We start from the raw sequence: 21,797 nt of genomic DNA on the forward strand, positions 1-21,797 counted from the left end.
AAATTTATCATGACTCCCAAAATTATCGACATTTTCCAATATACTGTATGAGGTATAGCGATAAATTTATTTACAGTAGACTCACTACTTACGTGGGGTTATGTTCCTGGGACCTCACATAAAGCCAAAAACTGTATAAAGTCAGAAACTCCTAAAAATCCCCTAAATTGACCCAAAAATACGATTTGAAAAACTGTACAGTACTCAAATGTACTACAGTAAAGCCACGGATAATGACGGTAATGTGTCCTCCAATATTGCAGTGTAAGGTGAATCATTAATTACCATTAAAATAAAGCAATAATAATGAGATGCGTTGCAAGTGTGACCTTTTCATGTCGTTTGTGTGGCTTTTTACCCTCTTTTCCCCCAAAACAATAAAATTAATGAAAAATGCAAACTATATTCTTTAAATAATTGTTTTGAATGCACCTTATATAATATAAATGAATAATAAAATGGTCTCACAAGAGGAGATGGGACGCCATTGTTTTCGTTAATGTTTACAGCCGGGAGTCTGGGAGGATGGTTCTACATAAGAAAATGAAGAAAATAAGACCCTGGTTGGAGCTGTAGTAAGATTAATGTAAAAAAAATAATATATGTGTTTTAAGTACAGTAGAACATCGATTTAAAGCGATTCAATTTAAGAGTATTGATTTAAAGCGACACCCACAATCAAGGACAATGTTTTAATTTAAAGCGAATCTTTCCTATTTTGCGCGAGTCAATCTGGTGCTTCATATTTTAAAATTCGCACCTAATGTTTCTCTGGGCACGCTACACTGTCCTAAGGGCAAAGCTGTAATGTATATGTACTCAAAATAATGTAATAAATGATTACTAAAATTTTTGTCTAGTGCAAACTATAGCTTGATTTTATGAAATTTAATCATTATCTTATAAGAATTCCAGCAATGTAAATTATATTCCCTCTGGTCTTTTCTATGACATTTTATAAACAAAAACAAAAACTCAATCTAAAGGGTTGGGTGGTTATAGGCTATAAGTTTTTATCTTATATAATATCACAGACTAAAGTTAGGAGAATATAATTTACATTGCTAAAATCCTTGCAAGACAGTGAATAATATGAAAATAAATGTCATATATTTTGCATAGAAGATAAGTTTTTTTAACCCTTTGTAATAAAATTAATTTGAATATGTCAGTTCAGTGACTTTTTATAAAAGAAAAACTTAAGTCACTCTTAAGGTCAGAAAAATAAATAAGCACTACTGTCAAACATATAACCTCAACCCCCCCCTCCCCTCCCTAATCTTCACATCAGCTGATCGCTAGTAAACAGACCATTTCACACCCCTTAATTTTAGCTGTGTTGATTTATGAGTGTTTGTTTTAACATAATACTACAAAAAACAATGTTTTGTTTATTCTAGGATATGGGCTGAGGTGCATCTTGGGTAGACTCAGTTTTTAAGTATTTTGTGTTTCTCTCAAGTACCAAACTAAATTATTCCATTGAAACAACACTTTGATTTAGTGCGAATCTGGTTTAAAGCGACCTCTCTTGGAACATATCTCGTGTTGTATTGACATTCTACTGTAACGATATTTAATGTAAATAAATGGAACAGTAGAAGTAGCTGACCATTAATGGCAAAGAAAAAAAAGTTAGATGGATTGGGAACGCCAACATATACGTGCACATTTAAGGAAACAGCGTCAGTTATCTGAAGAATGTGTACAAATGATTCATTATTGTTTATTACTGAATACAGTAGTACCCGATTTACGCGATTTACGCGGTCAATTGAACCCACAGGGTACCGCGGAAAGTGAAAACCCCGTAAAGTGAACAACAGAACATATGGGATTAATACCAATAGAGACTGGCCCGACCCCCAAACTCCACTTTTTCCGACACAATACCTATGTTGTAGTAAAAATAACATCTAAATTTATTATGGTATGCTCACACAATTAATATTTAAGAGAAATACAGTCGCCAGGTTAATGTCCATTCAAATAATGGACTCAAATCCCCCCCCCCCCTCTTCCCAGCTCACTGGCCCCTACCTCTCTGAGAAATGTTTGGGTGAAACCACTAGATTTTTAACGTTTAGTAATAAATAATACCTCAGACTAAAGTTAGGATAATATAATTGGCATTTCTGGATTCCTTGCAGGTCAGGGAACATTTTGAATGTAAAATTAATATATTTTGCACAAAAGATAAAATATTTGCTTTGTGTAAACCAAATTATTACATAAGATCTAAAATTTGTATGTCTAATGCAAAATCCATGATGTTTATATTCAAAATGATCATCATATTGTAAGAATTCCAGCAATGCAAATTATATTCTGGCCGAGTAATTTATATGAATTTTATGAGCTAAAACAAATATCTTCAGGTAATAAAAAAAAAAATATTCTTCACGACACTATCTGTCAATCAAAATACCTCACCTTGCCTCCCCCCCCTCCTCACACTCACGCCAGCTGGGTCGGTCGGTCCCAACCCTCCCCCCCCACCTCCCACCTTCCCTCCCTACCAGAGAAATGCTTGGGTGAAAAAACTAGATTTTTAACTTTTAGTAATAAATAATACCTCAGACTAAAGTTAGGATAATATAATTGACATTTCTGGATTCCTTGCAGGTCAGGGAATATTTTGAATGTAAACTTCATATCTTTTGCACAAAAGATAAAATATTTGCTTTGTGTAAACCAAATTATTACATTAGATCTAAAATTTGTATGTCTAATGCAAAATCCATGATGTTTATATTCAAAATGATCATCATATTGTAAGAATTCCAGCAATGTAAATTATATTCTGGCCGGGTAATTTGTATGAATTTTATGAGCTAAATAAAAAAAAATATATACTTCACCGCGTATATGAGTAGAAAGTGAAAGTCCGGTTCTGGCAAGGTGTGAGAAATCAAAATCGCGGAAAGTAAAGTGAAACTGTGTAACTGTGTAAAGCGGGTAATACTGTATGTATTGATTGAATTAATCTTTATACGTATATGCGAAATGAACAATACAGTACAACTCATTAATAATGCTTAGAATATTAAAACACAAGAGGATAAGAGACGGCATTGTTGTCAGTGTTTACACCCATAATGTCAGTTATCCACCTGAAACTGAAGAAAATAAGTCCCTGGTTGTTGTTGTAGTATAATTAATGTAAAAAATATGTACCGTATGTTATTTATTTTATTTTATGTACAGTAGAAGTAACCAGTGATATGAAAGAAAATGTGATACTGATAGTGGAACACAGTCATTTATCTTACGAATATGTACAAAGGATTCATTATTGTTTATTAATGAATATGTATTTGATTGAATTAATGTTTATATATCTGAAATGAACAATGCAATTCATTAATAACATGTAGAATATTAAAACACACACGAGGAGACAAGATGGCATTGTTTTCGTGAGTGACGATGGCTCTACGTAAGAAACTGAAGAAAATAAAACCCTGGTTGTAGCTGTAGTGAACTTAATTAAAAAAAATGAATACCTGTATGTATGTTTTTAGTAATCTTAAGAAATGGAACACTACAAGTAGCTAACCACTAATGGTAAAGAAATAAAGCAAAACGATTGGGAACGCCAACGTATGTACAGTAAGTGCGTACATGTGAAAACATATCGTCATTCTCTGCATGTGAATATGAAAGCAACACTTATTTACTGTTCATATCTGTTTTAGATAATATTTACGAAAGTAAAACAAAATTATACTCACCAATGGTGTTAAAGTCTAAAACATAAGAACAGCCACTGAATATTGTGCGAGTTTTTACTCAGATGATAAAGTCATTAGGTTCAACTCTGGCTGAAGCTGTAGCTTTCCATAAAGCTGTTGCTGAAACTGTTGCTGTACCTGAAGTTGTTGATGAAGCTGCTTATGATGCTGAATTTGATGGTGTAGCTGAAGTTGATGGTTTAGGCCTTTGAATAATAAAGCTGTCAAAAGAACCTTGCACAGCTGCTTTCTTTTCTCATTATACATCTTTATGTAGAGGTCATTTGCATTTATTTAAATTTTAATGCTTTGTTCTGTTAATGGATCTACTTCAGAAAATATGTATCATTGCTTGCTCCATATAATATCCACAGACCTGTCACCTTTTTCATATCGTTTTAACACATCTAGTTTCTCGGCTAAGCTTATACACTTTCTATTAGCTTTTGAAACAACACTACCATCACTTGCTCTCTTGCTCATGTTGAATAGGGATGCAAAAATGCTGTATGAAACCTGAGAAAGTTTTTCTCCAGTTCCTGTTCCAGATGTGTGAAAACAAAAGGCCCGCCAAGCTCCGACTGTTGTTTACCACTCATTAGCCGGGCAGCTTCTTTGTGCAAGGCTCTCTTCATTTTTTATAGAGTAATTTTTTTTATATATAATATATATTGGGATTTAGTTATTATTTATATGAAAATTTAATTTTATTTAATTTTTTATTATATTTTGATCGTAAATACGAATGAAATAAGGACGTAAGTTGAGTTGGGTCTTAAATATGAAAGTTGTCAGTCGAACCGTTGTTATCGGAGGCTTTACTGTATTATCACAAGGGTATCATTAGGGCAAAATATAAAGGTAATGATCATTTCTTTGTGCGAGCTGTGTTCCATGTATAATGAGGGAGAGCTCACATGAAGAGGATTACATATAGACAGAATATTTATAGTAAGAGGAATGTAAAGAGAGAAGCATGAATGAATACACTTCCCACAGTAGGTAACTCATCCTAGGAATCGTTCTGACAAAGACTCATGTGTACCCTGACGTAGGCCCAGTGGGTGCTGGCTGGGCTGTCTCATATGCGAGACTCTGCTTAGCTGGTGAGGCGGGGATCTGGTCGGGAGCCTCCCTCCCGACCTGGGGGGAGGACGAGCGTGACTCTGCTTAAGTGAACAGACTGCCTACCCGAACGGGAGAGAATAAGGAATGACCAGAATGACCTCTCAATGACCAATGACCCTGAATGGCCAGAATCAGAATAACCTCGTGGGCAAGACTCCAGGGGCTTTATATGGGAGCTACAGCCAGCGTTTTGACCTCTGCCATTTAACACTCAACTGGTTAGATCTGGACAGCTGTGTTCAGATGTGGTTGTAGGTCAAGTCACCTGCTAACTCAGGTAATTAGCGGGCGAGGTCAGGTCCCTTGGGTCTTGACCTGGGGAGTGTCAACCTGATATGTTTGGGTACCACGAGGTCTGTAGTGTACTTGCTGTTATATGTGTTGTAATTCTCTGGGCTGTAAGCTATGGTCTGATATTCAATCATTACACATGTTATGGTTATTTCAACTCATAATTTCTGGTAGATATGCAGTACATAATTTATTTTTTTTACTCAATTACATGCTTACACATTCCTTTATACAGACTCTGCAAAGAATAATAATATTCATAAGGTCAAAAACATGAAGGGAATATACATTTCTTTGTGCGCTGGAGTTTGCTCGCAGAGTGGGGGATGGGGGAGCAGTGTTAGATCTCAGCTGCTGGCTGTCTCCAGGGTCCAGGGTGTAGTTAAATGATTGCCAAATGGCAATGCAGTTTTTCTTTTATTTTATTTATTAGTACTGTATTATCTTTATATATTACATTAATTTACTGGTACAGTATACAGTACAGTGGTCCCTCGATTAACGAAATTTCGGTTAACGAATTACCTCCCATAAGTATCTTCAATTCGGTTTACGAACAAAACTTAGATTAACAAAATCCTTTCGACAAACACGTTTTGTTGTGAGCATCAGCTGATCAGCTGACGGGCTAGTCTGCCAATTCAGTAATCTATTCTATGTTTACATTTGCTTCCATTGGAGTAACTATCAAGAAAATTGTGTTCTTAAATATTTGTGCATTTTGTTATATTAAAATTATTGGTCATTGTAAAATTTAGCCATCCAAGCTCTGTCTACAAAAAGTTTTTCAACTATTATTTTTGGCTCGATATATGTAACTTTATTCGTTTATACATGATAAAACGTTGTACTCCTTCCAAAACTCTCTGAGCGTTTTCCTACCTTCAGTAGCAGCAACAGCCTGAGCGAAGGTCGTGCATAAATAATACGCTTTAAAGGCAGCAGTAGCACCTTGATCCATGGATTGGATGATAGAGGTAGTGTTAGGTGGAATGTAAACTACCTTAACATCAGGGTGCATGTCGTCCAGGTGTGGTGGGTGTCCCGGAGCATTATCCAAAATCAGCAAAATCTTGAATGGAATACGTTGTTGCAGACAATACTCCTTGGCTCGTGGAATGAAACAAGTCATGAACCAATCCTCAAACAGTGCTAAGGTCATCCAGGCTTTCTTATCACTGTGATAAAACACTGGCATTGTGTGCTTGCTGACATGTTTAAAAGCCCTGGGGTTCTTTGAATGATAGATCATGAAGGGCTTTAGCTTGAAACCAGCAACATTTCCCCCCAACAGAAGTGTAATTCTGTCCTTTAATGCCTTGAATCCTGGCATTGTATGTCCGCTCAGGCATGCGCTTCCACAATAATCCAGTCTCATCCACATTGAATATTTGCTCAGGCAAATAATTCCCTTCCACAATCACTTCCTCTAACTCCTCCTTAAAAGCTTTGGCAGCACCAACATTGGCACTAGCTGCCTCTCCACTCACCTTAACATTGTGTAGACTGTAGCGTTTTTTAAATCTATCAAACCACCCATGACTTCCTGTAAAGGTTTGATCACATTCATCTCCTGCCTGCTCCTTCAGGCTTTGGAACAGGCTTCTTGCTTTAGCCTGTATGGTTAGAAGGCTTAAGGGTACAAACTTCTGTATCTGGTCTTCTATCCATATCACCAATAATTTTTCCATATCGTGAATAGGACCTTGTCTTTTCTTTGAAATTATAGTTCCCTTTATAGGTGTTGTTCCTTTCACTACATCACGAATACGTTCCTTGTCCTTCAGAATAGTGGATATGGTTGAGTATGAGAAACCTAGGTCACGTGAGATTGTTGCTACAGTCTTTCCATTCACATGCTGAGTTATTATCTTCATTTTCATCTCAAAAGTAATTGCCTGTCTCCTTTTCTTTGGAGCACCTCCAGCACTCTCACTTTTACCCTTTTCAGTCATTATAAAGTCAATTATATACGATAATAACGAAAGTTCACAGCGCGATCAGTATAGGATACGATAGCCAAACACCAACTAAGTGCTCCACTGAGTGCACCCACGCGGCAACCCAAGCCCGCCCGCCACGCTCTCGCCCGGGACAGAAGCGTTTCGGTATAGAAAATGCGCGCGTCATTTGAAAATATTTTTGGTCACGACTGCCGCGGTCGTATGTCCCGACGGTCGTAAGGTCAGAGTAGGTCGTAAGTACCGATGGACGTAAGTCCAAGCAGTCGTAAGTAGGGGAGCACCTGTATAATGTAAAGTTTTTCAACTGTATTTTTGGGTAGATTTACAGAAATTTCTTCATATATTTTCATTCATTTACATGCACACACCATGCTAAAAGAAATGTAAAAGAAATAAATGACCTAATGGCAAACCTGGTCTATACATGTACTAAATGATTGCGGTACTAAAATTGTTATGTCTAGTGCAAATTATAGCTTGTTTATATTCAAATTAATCACTATCTTACAAGAATCCCAGCAATGTAAATTATATTCTCTCAGGTCATTTCACTAGCATTTTAGAATGAGAGAAGCTTAGTCACTTAAGGACTGTGAAATAAACACACATGAGACCTTGGCGCCAACTGTCAAACATATCACCTCACCTCCTGCTCGCTCCCCTCCCTCCTTCCCTCCTAGCTAGGGTTTTAGGCTTACAGTTTTTATCTTATATAATATCTCAGACTAAAGTTAGGAGAATATAATTTTCATTGCTGGAATCCTTGCAAGACAGCGAATAATTTGAATATAAATGTCATATATTTTGCACAAGAGATAAAAATTAATCACCTGTATCACATTACAGTAGTGATTTAAGAATAAGAGTGTATATGTATCGCATAGGGTATGCTATAACGAACGTAATTGGTTCCAGAACCTCGTTCGTTATAGCATTCGTTCGTTATAGGATTAATCCGTTCCAGGCCCCCAAATACAACCACTTAACACTGAAAAAATTCTGTGGAAAATGTAAAAAATACGGTACTTTATCTTACCTTAGTGTTATTCAGCATGCAGGTACCCCTAAACACTGGCACAGCACTATCACTTCCACTGGGAGTCTTGGCTTTAAGGTCCTCAAACAATTGTTTAGCCTTCTCACAAATTATAGCTTCACTAATGTTACCACCTGCCATTTCTTTCTCCTTTATCCACACTAAGAGTAAATTTTCCATCTCTTCAATCACATTACACCTTGCTTTGCTAAGTCTAAAGATTCCCTTAGCCACTTGCACTGTTTTTAACTCCCCTTTATTCTTCAAAATCGTACATATAGTCGATTTAGCCATCCCATATTCATCACTAAGTTTCGCAATGCTTCTTCCATTCTCACGTTTCTTTATAATTTCTTTCTTAGTTTCAAGGGTTATTAGCTTTCTCACTCGCTTTGGACGATTCATTGTTACAATTGTATACTTGTACAACAAAATAGTTATACAAATAACGCGAATTTCCACATTAAAAGACGAAATTTCAACAATAACAGTGGTGCACTGGCTACACAATGAGACAAAGATGGCGCCTGACGCTCTTGTTGTGGGTCGCGGTACAACAATATTCATGCGCCAGGCGAAATAGTCCCGTATTCATCCGCGTTCGTTGTAGGAGTTGCGTTCGTTATAGCATTCTCAATTTTATAGGTAAAACCGTTCGTTATAGGAATATTCGTAGTAGGATCCGTTCGTTATAGCATACCCCACTGTATATAGTATTCCACATACACGTAAGTATAAATACAAAGTTCACAATGTGATGTTCGGACAACGTCCAAGTCGGTTAACGTCATGTTTCCAAGAACGTATCTAGGACGTTAAGCTACGCATGACTGTAATTACATATCGCAATTTAGTATATAGCAAACATCCTTGGACCCTATCTTGTCATATATCACGACCCTACCGTACAATTGGGTTTTAAGAGTATGTATGAGTATCCATAGTATGCAACCTTGATTAACTATACAAGTCTGACCCCCTGAACTGCCCTTATGCTTGGGTCTCGCTCTTGCGTGAGTCAACCAACCCAGCATCTGTCGCTAGCTCAGCTTTTTTATGATTTATCCAAGCTCATTTGAGGAAAAAATAATTTTAACACTAATGTGGCTTAGAAATAAAGAAAATATGAAACCATAAAATAAGAAAAGTGAAGAGTACGGGTGTGTTTTGTGTGGGAAGTGGAGGCAGTGGGCTGTAACGTGATGCCGACTCACCATTCCCTCCACGCTCCCTCCCCGAGTGATTGCCCGGCTGAGCGGCTGAACTGTCACATAGCTTGGAGGATAGTTTGAGTGTGGAAGGAGCAAGTCTTTGTACATAAAATAATATACACCCAACCTCTCATTTTACGAGGGGGTTACATTCTTGAAAGCCACCGCTTAATTAAAAAATGCGTAAATTAAACATAATTTTCCCATACGAATACATGTAAATGGCAGGTTAGGGGAACCATCATATACCGCACAGGGTACGAACAGTGCTCTCACTTAAACCAAACAAGCGGCCAACCTCCGACACGCTCTCCTCTCTGATGGCGAGTGATCACATTTAATTTCACGTCCAATGTGATTGTTTTTTGTGTCGTTTTAGCTTTAGGCTTCCCAGAGGAGGCAGATGGACATTTTCCAGACATGCTCAATGGGGGAAACAGTGTTTAACACTATAAAGGTACGTGATAAACACACAATGCAAATGAGAGCACAGAAAAAAGTAGCGCTGGTGTGAACTGAGAAAGCGATACATGGGAAGCTTGCTGGACGTCGTCACAGTTGTTGTACAGAATACTTCATTATCATCATTATCTTCATCATTAGTAGTAATAATCTTTATTATTACATTATTATAATAATTAATATTATTATTATTAATAATATTAAATTCGTTGATGTTGATATGACCGCAAATTTATAGTAATAACTTACAGGCACCTCACCAGGCATCACACGTGACTCCAGTGCCAGGCGACCAGGCGAATATCCTCAATTGCGACCACGTGTATGCTTATCACTGATTGATCAGGGTTATCTCGGAATTATTCTGGGACAGCGGGGGGTGTGCTAGAGCCAGCCATAGCAGAAACTGCCAAGAGATGGCAGCACGGCTCATGGCTCCAGCTTCCAGCAATAACATTTGTTTCCTCATGCTGTTTGGTTGATGTGTGAAGTCAGTTTCCTGCTCCGTGCTTGTTTTCGGTGCACTTATTGTAAATTTTAATAACCCTCCACCATGGCACCTGTGAAAAAGATGAAGACGTGTGTGTTCTCTGTTTGATTGTTCCGATGTTCCTGACAAGGATAAGCATGCACTTGGCAACAGACCCATTGTATGTTACCACTTCCTTCCACTCCACCTCTCTAATAACCCCCACCCTTCTGCTTTGTCTCTCCATAATTTAAATTTATATAACGTAATGTGAAAGGAATAAGACGTTGTTCATTTATACTTACACTCAGTTTTGTGGGTAGACATCAGCTGGTCAGTTGTGTCTAGCAATGCTGCAGCCATTGTTACCAAACAACCAATTGATGCATCATCTCACCACTTACCACAGTCTCACCCTCCACCACCAGCTCCATGATTACCACCACTACCTCTATTATCACTGCCAAAATCATAATTTCAGTGATGGCTTTGCCTTAGCCAGAGCAGATTAGCACAATATCCACTGCCTCCCACCTGCTTCCCACCTTCCTTCCTCCTTCCCACCCACTGCATCTCACTGACACTCTGCCTCTCTCATTCATTGCACTATGAGTCATTCATGATACAATATTGTACAGTACAGTAAGTCCTCGATTAACGTCGCTCCCGACAACGTTGTTTCGTTAAAACTTCGCTACTCTTTAGATACCCATGTTTCGGACAACGTCCCGCCGATCCGGTATAACATTGTCACGGGCTACTTTGTACGGCGCATCACCCTCTCTCATCTTGGCGCACTATGTTCCCTCACGGAGCGTCATAGCGTCCCCAGTTTTTATTAGGCTTCCACAGCGTTCATGCGTGTTTAAGTGTTTTTGCTCTAAATACTGTACAGTACTGTAACCATTCGAAATGGCTTCCAAGCGCCCATCTAGTGTTAGTGATGCTAGTGTTGTGAAGAAGCAACGTAAGACCATAAGCTTCCTCCTCTCCCGCCCTCCTCCGTTCCACTACCCACCATACACTCGCTCCACCTCCGCCCATCAGTGAGTACAATACAAAATGATTTAGTTTGTTTATATCTTTGGATGTATAATACAGTATATACTATTTTCAATAAAAATTCCATTGAATTTATGTACAGTTTATGTAATGTATTTTGTGGGGCAAAGGGAGGCTGGGGAACATAACTCCCGTATTTTATCTATTTCTTATGGGGAAAATTGATTCCGTTAACGTTGTTTCTGTTAACGTCGCGGTTTTCAGGAACCGAAACACGACGTTAAGCGAGGACTTACTGTACTGTACATTGTTTACTTTTTATTAATTAATCAGGAAAGATATGTTACTAGTATTATATCTTAGTGTACCTACACATTTTGGGGGGTATATTTTGGTTATTTAGGTGATGTATCTTTGGAATCGTGGGATGAAACTAATTTTTCCCAAATGTTATGTGTTTCAATATGTACGGTTTTGCTTATCACGGTAGTTTTCTGGAACCTAACCCCCGCGACTATTAAGAATACATGTACTATGGCTGATTGACTATTAGTGAGAGTCTGTGGAACTTGTCTCCCACTGTATACAGTGAACCCTCACTTTACGCGGTTAATTCAACCCACGGCGGCCCGCGTAAAGTGAACAACATAACATATGGGATTAATTGAAGTAGAGACCGGGCCGACCCCCAAACTCCACTTTTTCAGACACAATACCTACATTTTAGTAAAAATAACTTCTTAATTTTATGATGGTATGCACACACAATTAATAATTAAGAGAAATATGAGTAATATTAGGTTTTTTAACACTTACATTAGTAGAAAAGATGGCTGGGCACACGGGGATGGGGGGTTGGTTCCGAGGCAGAGGGCAGATTATTGGCCCTCACCTGTATCACTTGTATCAATTGTATCACTATCCACCACAGAGGCTTGCAGGGCCTCTTTGTCAAACCCCTCAAAGTCTATATCCTCACTATCATTATCACTATCACTGACTTGGGCCGGCTGTGGTGGGTGGCGGGTGAAGAACTCGGTAATGTTTTGATGACTGGGCGACCTTGTGCGCACCCTGCTCGCGCCGCTCTCCGCGTAAAAGGGTACACACACCGCGGAAAGTGAGCATTCCGGTTTCGGCAGGGTACCGCGTAAACGTGGAAACGTGTAAAGTGGGACCACGTAAAGCGAGGGTTGACTGTAATGTATAGTTTTACATCAGGAAATGCTTGTGGTGTTTGATTTATTGAGAGTTATATTGTTTAAATATTAATGATGCAGTATTCATTTGATTTGTGTCATTCTCCTAAAGGAATGTCCATTGGCTCTTGAAGCTGTCCAGGAGCTTCTCAGCCTTGGAGTTCGAGGAGCTGAAGTAGCATCACTTATGATCAACATCCATGGTAACTCAGCTGGGACAGAGTGGTCAGTACAGGCTAATATTATTTCTTTGTTTTTTCTTTCATAAGTATGTTTTATTTTAAGAATGATAACCTATCTCTTTTACTATAATAGACTTTGTATATAATAACAGCTAACCTTTACCCCAGTACAGGGGGTCCTCACTATACATTGCACCAGTATATGTCATTTCACATATACTGTATGTCACTAACAAATAAAGGAAGAAATTTTCATTATGCTGTACGTGAATTGTTTCACAAATATCTTATTTGCATCATCCACTGTTTTATACTAAGTCTGTTTGTACCCAAATATGGTGCATAAATAATGTTAAAATTACCTACAGTAAGATCCCTCTTGTTCTGGCATAGGGGGGTTATGTGGGGCAGTAGTTGAGAGTCGTCAGTTCCTGCATGTATGTTGTTTTGACCAATCCCCAGTGTATTATTGTAGCCTCTAAAGCAAGTACTGTACAGTAAAAGCAATACAGCGCCACTGAGGACCATGGGGAGAAAAAGAATAGTGCTCAGAACTCTACCAGTTGAAGGTAGAATGAAGGTATGAGACAGAATTGATGCTGGGGTCACCATGAATGTTATCTGTGAGGATTTAGGGCTGAAGTGGAGTACTTATTATGGTATCAGCTTGATTCAAGTGTACAGTATACTAAATATAAGTGTAAACTAAATTTAAGTGTACAGTAAAGCCTCTGCTAGTGTGTGTGTGTGTGTGTGTGTGTATATATATATATATATATATATATATATATATATATATATATATATATATATATATATATATATATATATATATATATATATATATACACACACGACACTTACGACGGGGTTAGGGACCCAAATCCAGGTCGTAAGTCCGACATAGATAAAAAAAAAAAAAATTAATAAAAAAAAATCTACAATGAAATACAGTACAGTAAAAGTAATGAATAATGATGAATGGATACAGTACAGTGAAAGTAATAAATAATAAGGAATGGATACAGTGTGACTGAGCACTTAACCTTTAATGTAGTCAGCTGAATGCACATGGGGCCCCCATAATTTTCTAATTATACATGGAGACTACATTAACTGGAAACGTTTCGGTATAGAAAATGCGTGTGTCATTTAAAAAAATTTTTATCTATATCTGAGGCGGTCGTAAGTCCCGACGGTCGTAAGTCCACGTAGTCGTAAGTCGGGGTCTAGATATATATATATATATATATATATATATATATATATATATATATCTTGATAAAATCACACGGGAAAAGGGAAACAACGGAGCACCTTAGCTTTCGTCTTTATTCAAGACATCTTCAGAGGCAACTGGATTACATGGACAGAGAGAGGCTTAAATATACAGGGTGACCTTAAAAACATGAGGTCAGGTCATAATGATGTCATCCACTAATCCCCACACCAACACACACGTAGAGGAGCTTAAGAGAAGGGGGGTGACGTGACTAGTCAGGTCAGGTCAAAAATAAGGGACCCACTAAATAACTATCATACATCTAGATCAAAGGTTTTCAAAGCATTTTTAACCTTGGGCCACTGGCAAATAAATTTATGTAACATATTACCAGTTTTGAACTGACCATCACTAAGGTTTATTGATTTTAATTCCTTAATCAAACTAGCTTCAACCAGAAGTCTTTCTGTGACACAAGATGATTTAAATACTTCTAAGCTTTTTTTCCCAAGCAATGGGGTGATTATTATTCCTAACATGAATGAACAGGGCACTGCTTTCAGATGCTGTTCTGATATTATACTTATGTTGTTTGATTCTGAGCTGCAGTGTTTTTCCTGTCTGTCCTACATAATTACAATTACATTTGCTACATGGAATACAATAAACACTTCCATTTACATTCAAACTTGGGCTATTTCTTATTAACATATTGGTAATGGTTGAGTCATACTTGAAAACAACATTAATATTTAGAAGCTTGAGGGACCGAACTAACGGGACAAATTCATTACGATAAGGTAGAGTCAAAATATTCTTAAGTGTAGGAATTTGCCTGGTTTGAGAGGAATGAAAGGATTTCTTAGCCCTTTTAAAACAATGATCAACAAACACAGAAGGGTACCCGAGTTTCTGTGCAATGGAACGAATGTGTTTCAATTCATCGTCAATAAATTCAGAGTCACAAATACGCAGACATCTTAAGAGCATAGCAGAAAAAACTGACATTTTGGTAGACTCCAGGTGATTTGATAAAAAGTGTATGAAACTGTCTACCTGTGTGGGCTTTCTGTATACCTTGAATTTGTAGTTTTGGCCATTTCTCATGATAAGCATATCAAGGAATGGAAGGGATCCATTTATTTCTCTTTCAATTTTGAATGTGATACTTGGGACAATATCATTAAGCTTGTCTAAAAATTCCAATGGGTCACTGTTTCTAGGCCAAAGACAAAGAACATCATCTACATATCTATACCATGGAGGTATAAAGTCCACTATATTGGGTAGTAATCTAGACTCAAAAAACTCCATATAAATACAGGTTAGAGGAGCAGAAAGACAATTACCCATGCTCATGCCAAATATTTGCTTGTAGAACTTCCCATTTGCTCTAAACACATTGTCAGTTACGCATAACTCTATCAATTTGAGGAAAGTATCATGTTCAATAGTTAAATCTAACAGTTGTAATTTATCTTTAAGAAATGAAAGTAGGTCTTTCACAGGTACTCTAGTGAACAGTGAATTTACATCAAAACTTATTAATTCGCAAGGTTCATTGTGTTTCTTGAGTTTATCAGTTAAATCACTGCTATTGTGTATATGTGAATTAGATATTTGGCCTGTAAGAGGGGATAGCATCTTTACCAGTCACTTGGATAATTTGTAAGTAACAGAACCCACAGAACTCACGATAGGACGTAATGGATTGTTAAGCTTGTGTGTTTTGATCAATCCATACATATAAGGTAAAGTGGGATTGATTTGAGAGAGCTGTTTGATGAGATCGGGGTTCTTTTTCAATAACTTCTTCATTTTGAAATTAGATAACTTATTAATATTTTCCAGGGGATCTTTCGTAAGCTCACAATACGTGCTTTCATCACTAAGTAATGAATTCATCTTATCATTGTAGTCACTTTTATCCAAAATAACAATAGCATTTAAAACTTTTAAAATTATTGAATAGTACAACCTTCTTATATTTACAAAACTGGTAAGGAATTTAAGCTGTAAAACCGATTACTGTATTGGCGGACTAATACTAAAGCTGGTGGGCAACCAAATGCAGGCGAAAACATGTTGGGAAAAATTCGTAAGGAATTCGTTAACTGAGGGTTTGCTCGTTAACTGAAGTTAAGAATCTTATGGAAGGTAATTCGTAAACCGAAATCTCGTTAACCGAGGCGCTCGTTAGCCGAGGGACCACTGTATATATGTTTTTTGTGTCGCATTACAGTATTTGTTTTTATCTTTCTAAACTTTTAGTATTATTTGGTGGCATATGACCAGCTGTTGTATTGTCAGGGATGCAGTTATCACAATCAATGATTTAATCTTAATGTGTGAAAGTGGAATGTGGATAATAAATAGGTTTAACTAATAAATAATACAGAATACTTTCAACATAAAAGGTAAAAATGTTGTGCAGTATAAATTTGTTTTTCTCTTCCCTCTGCAGGTTGTCTTTATGGGTTAAAGGTCATGCATACTTACATAGCCGAGATTATACGAATGCCATCAACTCCTTTAGACAACTTGAGGAAAATTCTGCCCTCAGTCGAAATGTTGATATTCTAGCAACCTTGGGTGAAACATATTATCTTGCTGGAGACCCCAAGAATTCTCTCACTGTACTTCAGAGGGTAAGTTAACCTGTCAAATTATGTATATTCTATTTTTTATAGCTTATGTACTTAAAATTTCAGATGCAAACTGTGAGAATACTGTTAAACCAGCTGACCGTGAAAGTGTTAACAACGGAATCAGCTTTACCAATATTTGATTGAACCTCTGGTATGAACTAGCAAACACTCAGGCACTAAATACAAGCACAGCAATGAAAGATGCTAACTGGTTTCGGTAGACTTGATGGCTAACCAGTCAAAAAATTTGATGGTTGGGAATACTGGTCAAGTGTAGAGTATATCTAACTTCTTATAAAAGCTCAGCGTTCTCAAACTAAAGCAGCTAACTTGTGGCCTTCTGCAGGTAAAGTGGTATTAATCTCCAATGAAGGTCACACAGTAAAGTGAGAATTAGGATGAGTTACCGAACTTTTCCTCAGAAATGATGGTAATTGTAAGGTCGAACCATTAAGAACCCAGACTGGCCTGATGACTCACCCCATAGTCAAATTATATCTGTTTTAATCCAGTACAGAAGAGTCCAAAGTTAGTCCCAATCTGATCACTCAATCAAGTGAAACGGATAATTGTCTGACGCCTTTGACCACTCAGGCTATATGAGAAAATTGGCTCAATTGACTTGTTAGCTGGCGACTCTTAAGGTGAATATTTATTTATACAGTGAACTTCTGATATAATGGACTAATTGGAGGAAAAGTCGGTCCGTTAAAGCCAAAAGTCCGTTATATCTGGATCCAGAATAATAACATGAACACTCACCACCACTAACACTCACGATCACCACCACCACCGCCAAGACTCGCCACCACAAACAACAATCACCCCTACACCCTACCATTTACAACCAACCAATACCACACATGTTACTAATGTGTAGAGCCGGTTGAGCTACTCTGTTTTCTCTGTAAGTGTGCAGGCCGCCACTCCGTCATCCCAGTTTGAATGCGTTCTCATCCTGTCAACACCAGTTGGTGATGTGAATGTTAGTAGTAGTGGTGAGTGTTGGTGGTGATTATGGTGATTGTTGGTGGTGTTAAGTGTTGGTGATGATTGTGAGTGGTGGCAGTGTAAGTGCCATCTCTCTTCAATTATAAGTGGTAGCTTCCTGGTCGAGTGGTTCCCAGGGTCCCCCCTCTCTCTCTCTGGTTCACGTAAGGTGACACGGTGGTCTGTGCACTTCCCACTTTCACTCTTTAATTCTAATCAAGTCAGTGACTTATAGAAGGAATTACTTATACTTCCAGATGTAAAACTTACACTATATTCTCTGATTAAGTACAGAAACTTCTGGGCTGACCCTCCAGGAGAGCTCTTAACTCTGCCATGGCCATTGACTGACTGACTAACTCAGAGCTATGCCTCAGTCTAACTTAACATTATGTGAAGTCCCAGGTGTTTCAAGTTTACTTACAGAAGTGTAAGTGGTGGCTCTTGCTCATATGTTTTTTTTTTGTTTTTTTGTTTTTTACGGGAATTAGCCCACCAGGGCACAGGTCAAACGACCCACAACGGAGCCTGGGGAGTAGGATTCTAGATGGCAAGTCCACCCATGTTTAAAAACCCTGGGTTATTAGTGGAGCACTCGGTGACATGGAGTCGGCAAACATCCAACGAAATATTGGCAATCCTATAAAAATGGGAGTAATATCTCTGTTAGCCGGAACATTTGGTGCAGAGGACTTCTTGGAATGAGAGATTTCCGGGTATGAGACGACTCTCAAAGCTGGAAAAAATCCCTCTTACCTGGAATTTCCCGGGTAACAGAAATATGTTCTTGGAAGTTCCAGAAATTTCCCATTACCGTATTTTTCGGCTTAAAAGAAGCACTTTTTATGACAAAAATATACCTCGAAAATTACCATGCGTCTTCCAGGATGCTAGTCGATGAGTTAAGCAGAGGTTTTTGAAATCAGCCCCTTACAAAGACTGTTACCTCATTCCAGTACTTAACAATTACAAGTATTCTCTATACAGTACTATAAAACTATTGATTTAACTAATATTGTTGATATATTGCGAAAAAAACAAATAATAAACCCTTGACCCTCGCTGCTGTGTGGTTTGTTTACTAATGGCAGTGGTGCGGCAGGGCCATCTATTGAGGAATTGCTAAAGGTTGTCTGCTGGTCTCAAATGCAGGAATGTTTGTTTCTTTATATGTAGGCTCTCATATTTGGACACCTATTTACAGTAGGCTCTCATATTTGGATACCCATTTAGACTATAAAAACCCCACAAAATTAAAATCTTCCAAATTTAAATACACATTCGTCATCCAAGTAAAAACACACACACACACACACAACAACATTGGCTGCCCTTATGTTTTCAACTTTATTACCACTGGTGAGTAGATATTTTTTTTAATTCAGAAACATTTATTAAAATATATATGAACAGTAAATAAGTTTTGCTTTCATATTCTTATGTAGAGTAATGATGATATGTTTACACATGTGCTCACTTACATACGTGATCTCACTTTTTTTTTACCCTTAATTGTTAGCTACTTCCATTGTTCCATTTATTAACATTAAATAACATTACTTAAAACAACCATATTAATTTTTCTACATTAATTTCAATATAGCTACAATGGAGGACTTATTTTCTTCAGTTTTATAATTATGTAGAACCAATCAGTCACTGGTTTTGCAAAAAACGAGTTGTTTTTTTACTTTTATTTTGTTTTTAAATAATGATTTTTTTTTTATATAAACGTTGATATACATGTTTACATTTGCTTACCTTCTACTGTTGGAAAATATTTCCCGTCATTGTCATACCGACAAAAACAAAAGAAAGAATGTAAACACTACAGCCCCTAAGGTGTGGAGGTGACCAGGTGTATAAAATGAGTGCTGTATTAAAGATTTCACCTTATACAGATTTTTTTTTAAATTGATGAAAATGACGACTGTTAAGCAGTTCTAAGTGATGATATTCAAAGAGGTGTGTGTCTAATGGTAGACCCTGCTGCTATGTGACCAAGTCCCAGGTTGATGATCTGACTTTCTGCAGGGTCTCAATTGTTTCTCTTACTTTGACAACACAACATACATACAGGTATATTGTTTCTCACTCTTGATATTTTTTTTTTATTTTTGTATTTCTTTTTTATTATTATTATTATTATTATTATTATTATTATTATTATTATTATTATTATTATTATGATTATTATTATTATTATTACATTTTTGCCCCCTAGGCCCCAACGTGGGTCAGTGACCTGTGCCCAGGTGGGCTAAAACCCGTAATTTTTTTTTTTTTTTTAGAATTTCATTTCCAAAATCAGGGTGCGTCTTCCACGATGCAGCGTCTTCCAAGCTGAAAAATACGGTACATCATCTCTCAAACCCGGAAAATATACCCCATCCTCGGAATTTTTCTGGAATTTCCGGAATGCCCCTGATTTTCATCTCTCCAACCCGAAAAAACTCCCTCATCCTCAGAATATTCCAGGTGTCGGGAAAATTTTCTTGGAATTTTCCGGAAAATGTGCCCCTCGGAAAATTGTTCCCAAAGTCGGAATTTTCCGGAAAATTCTGGAGAGTTCCAGGTTTGAGGGATTCTGGCTAACAGATATTTCTGTTAAGAAACTAGTAATGACCTGTTCATAGATATACAGTCGACCCTCGTTAAAACGGACTAATAGGGGGGGAAGGGTGTCCGTTTTAGCCGATTGTCCGAATTAACCGATTTAGGGGTTAATAATGCATAATATTGCATTATACAGCTATGTGTATGTTTATTTGAGTGCCCCGTCATAGGAGTCCGTTTTCTCTCACTTCAGGACGCCTGAGTAGTCCGTTTTCTCTTAATCTTAGAGTGCACCAGAGACTTTGTTATTTCTTAGTAGTGACACAGAATTTGAAATTGCAACCCCAATTACAACTGGGACAATCCCAGAACCAGAAATTTGATATGGACAGTTCAGATTTCGTCCGATTTATCCGAAATCCGGATTAAAAGGGTCCGAATTCGTGAGGGTCGACTGTACAGTACAGTACAGTATGGTCAGGATATATAGTGACTTTATATATAAAAAAAAATTATATCGCGGCTTCCAACATTATCGACATTTTCCTCTATATAGCGATAATTTTTTTTTATTTTGTGAGGGAAATCGGGTAGGAAATATTTCAAATTTATCACAACTACCAAAATAAATTTTTTTTTCCAATATACAGCCACTCCTCGACTTACGACGGGGTTAGGGACCCAAATCCAGGTCGTAAGTCGAAAATGCGAAGATAATATAGAAAATCTAAAATGGGTGTCTCTTTTTCTTCTCAGCACCACAAAACTCTCACTTTTAAGCATGCCAGCCATTTTAAAGTGAATTACAAACGAAAATTTTGTCAGTACACAGCACAATCACTAACATCGGGACTCGAAAATACGTAATTTGAACAATTTTTGGTACGACTGGGGCGGTCGTATGTCAGGTAGGTTGTAAGTCGAGGAGTGGCTGTACAGCGATAAATTTATTTACAGTAGACTCACAACTTACGTGGGGCTATGTTCCTGGGACCTCACATAAAGCCAAAAACTGTATAAAGTCAGAAACTCCTAAAAATCCCCTAAATTGACCCCAAAATACGAGTTGAAAAACTGTACAGAACTTAAATGTACTCTAAAAGACTAGAAAATTTATCTCTTGTGCAAAATATATGATGTCTATATTCAAGTTATTTGCCATCTTCCAAGGATTCCAGCAATGCAAATTATATTCTGCTAACTTTAGACGGTGACATTTTATAAGATAGAAACTTTAAACCTAAAACCACTTTCAATCTTGCCTGAAGTAGAGGGGAGGTGATGTATTATGACAGCTGGCCTAGCCCCCAGGTAAGGTTACCTAGTGGTATTTATTTATCTGTCATATAGCGGGAGTTTATGTTTTTCTCTTATAAAATGTCAATGAATTGACTTAAGAAAATATAATTAACATTGCTGGAATTCTTGTAAGATAGTGAATAATTTGAATATAAACATGCTATAGTTCTCAATAGACATAAAATCTTTAGTAATAATTTGGAACATTTTAGTACAAAGGACTAAAAATTTTATCTCGTGCAAAATATATAATGACTATATAGTATTCAAATTATTCACTGTCTTGCAAGGATTCCAGCAATGCAATTTATATTCTGCTAACTTTAGACTGTGCCATTTTATGTCAAGTTTAGTCACTTTTATTGGCCTCCAGACCCTAACCCTATTTTCCTCTTTTAGTGTAC

At 37.3% G+C, this 21,797-nt stretch overlaps 1 protein-coding gene across 1 annotated transcript in view; it reads left to right on the plus strand.

The window, feature by feature from the left end:
- Nucleotides 1-21,797, plus strand: part of LOC121868117 (anaphase-promoting complex subunit 7-like) — an 81,937-nt gene that overhangs the window by 14,375 nt on the left and 45,765 nt on the right. The window contains exons 4-5 of the mRNA XM_042368399.1: nt 12,609-12,721; nt 16,365-16,548. Of these exons, the coding sequence (XP_042224333.1) occupies nt 12,609-12,721; nt 16,365-16,548 (297 nt within the window). The remainder of the gene's footprint in view (nt 1-12,608; nt 12,722-16,364; nt 16,549-21,797) is intronic.

The sequence above is a fragment of the Homarus americanus genome, unplaced genomic scaffold (genome assembly GCF_018991925.1).
Source record: "Homarus americanus isolate GMGI-L3 unplaced genomic scaffold, GMGI_Hamer_2.0 scaffold47967, whole genome shotgun sequence".
In the NCBI taxonomy this organism is placed as follows: domain Eukaryota; kingdom Metazoa; phylum Arthropoda; class Malacostraca; order Decapoda; family Nephropidae; genus Homarus; species Homarus americanus.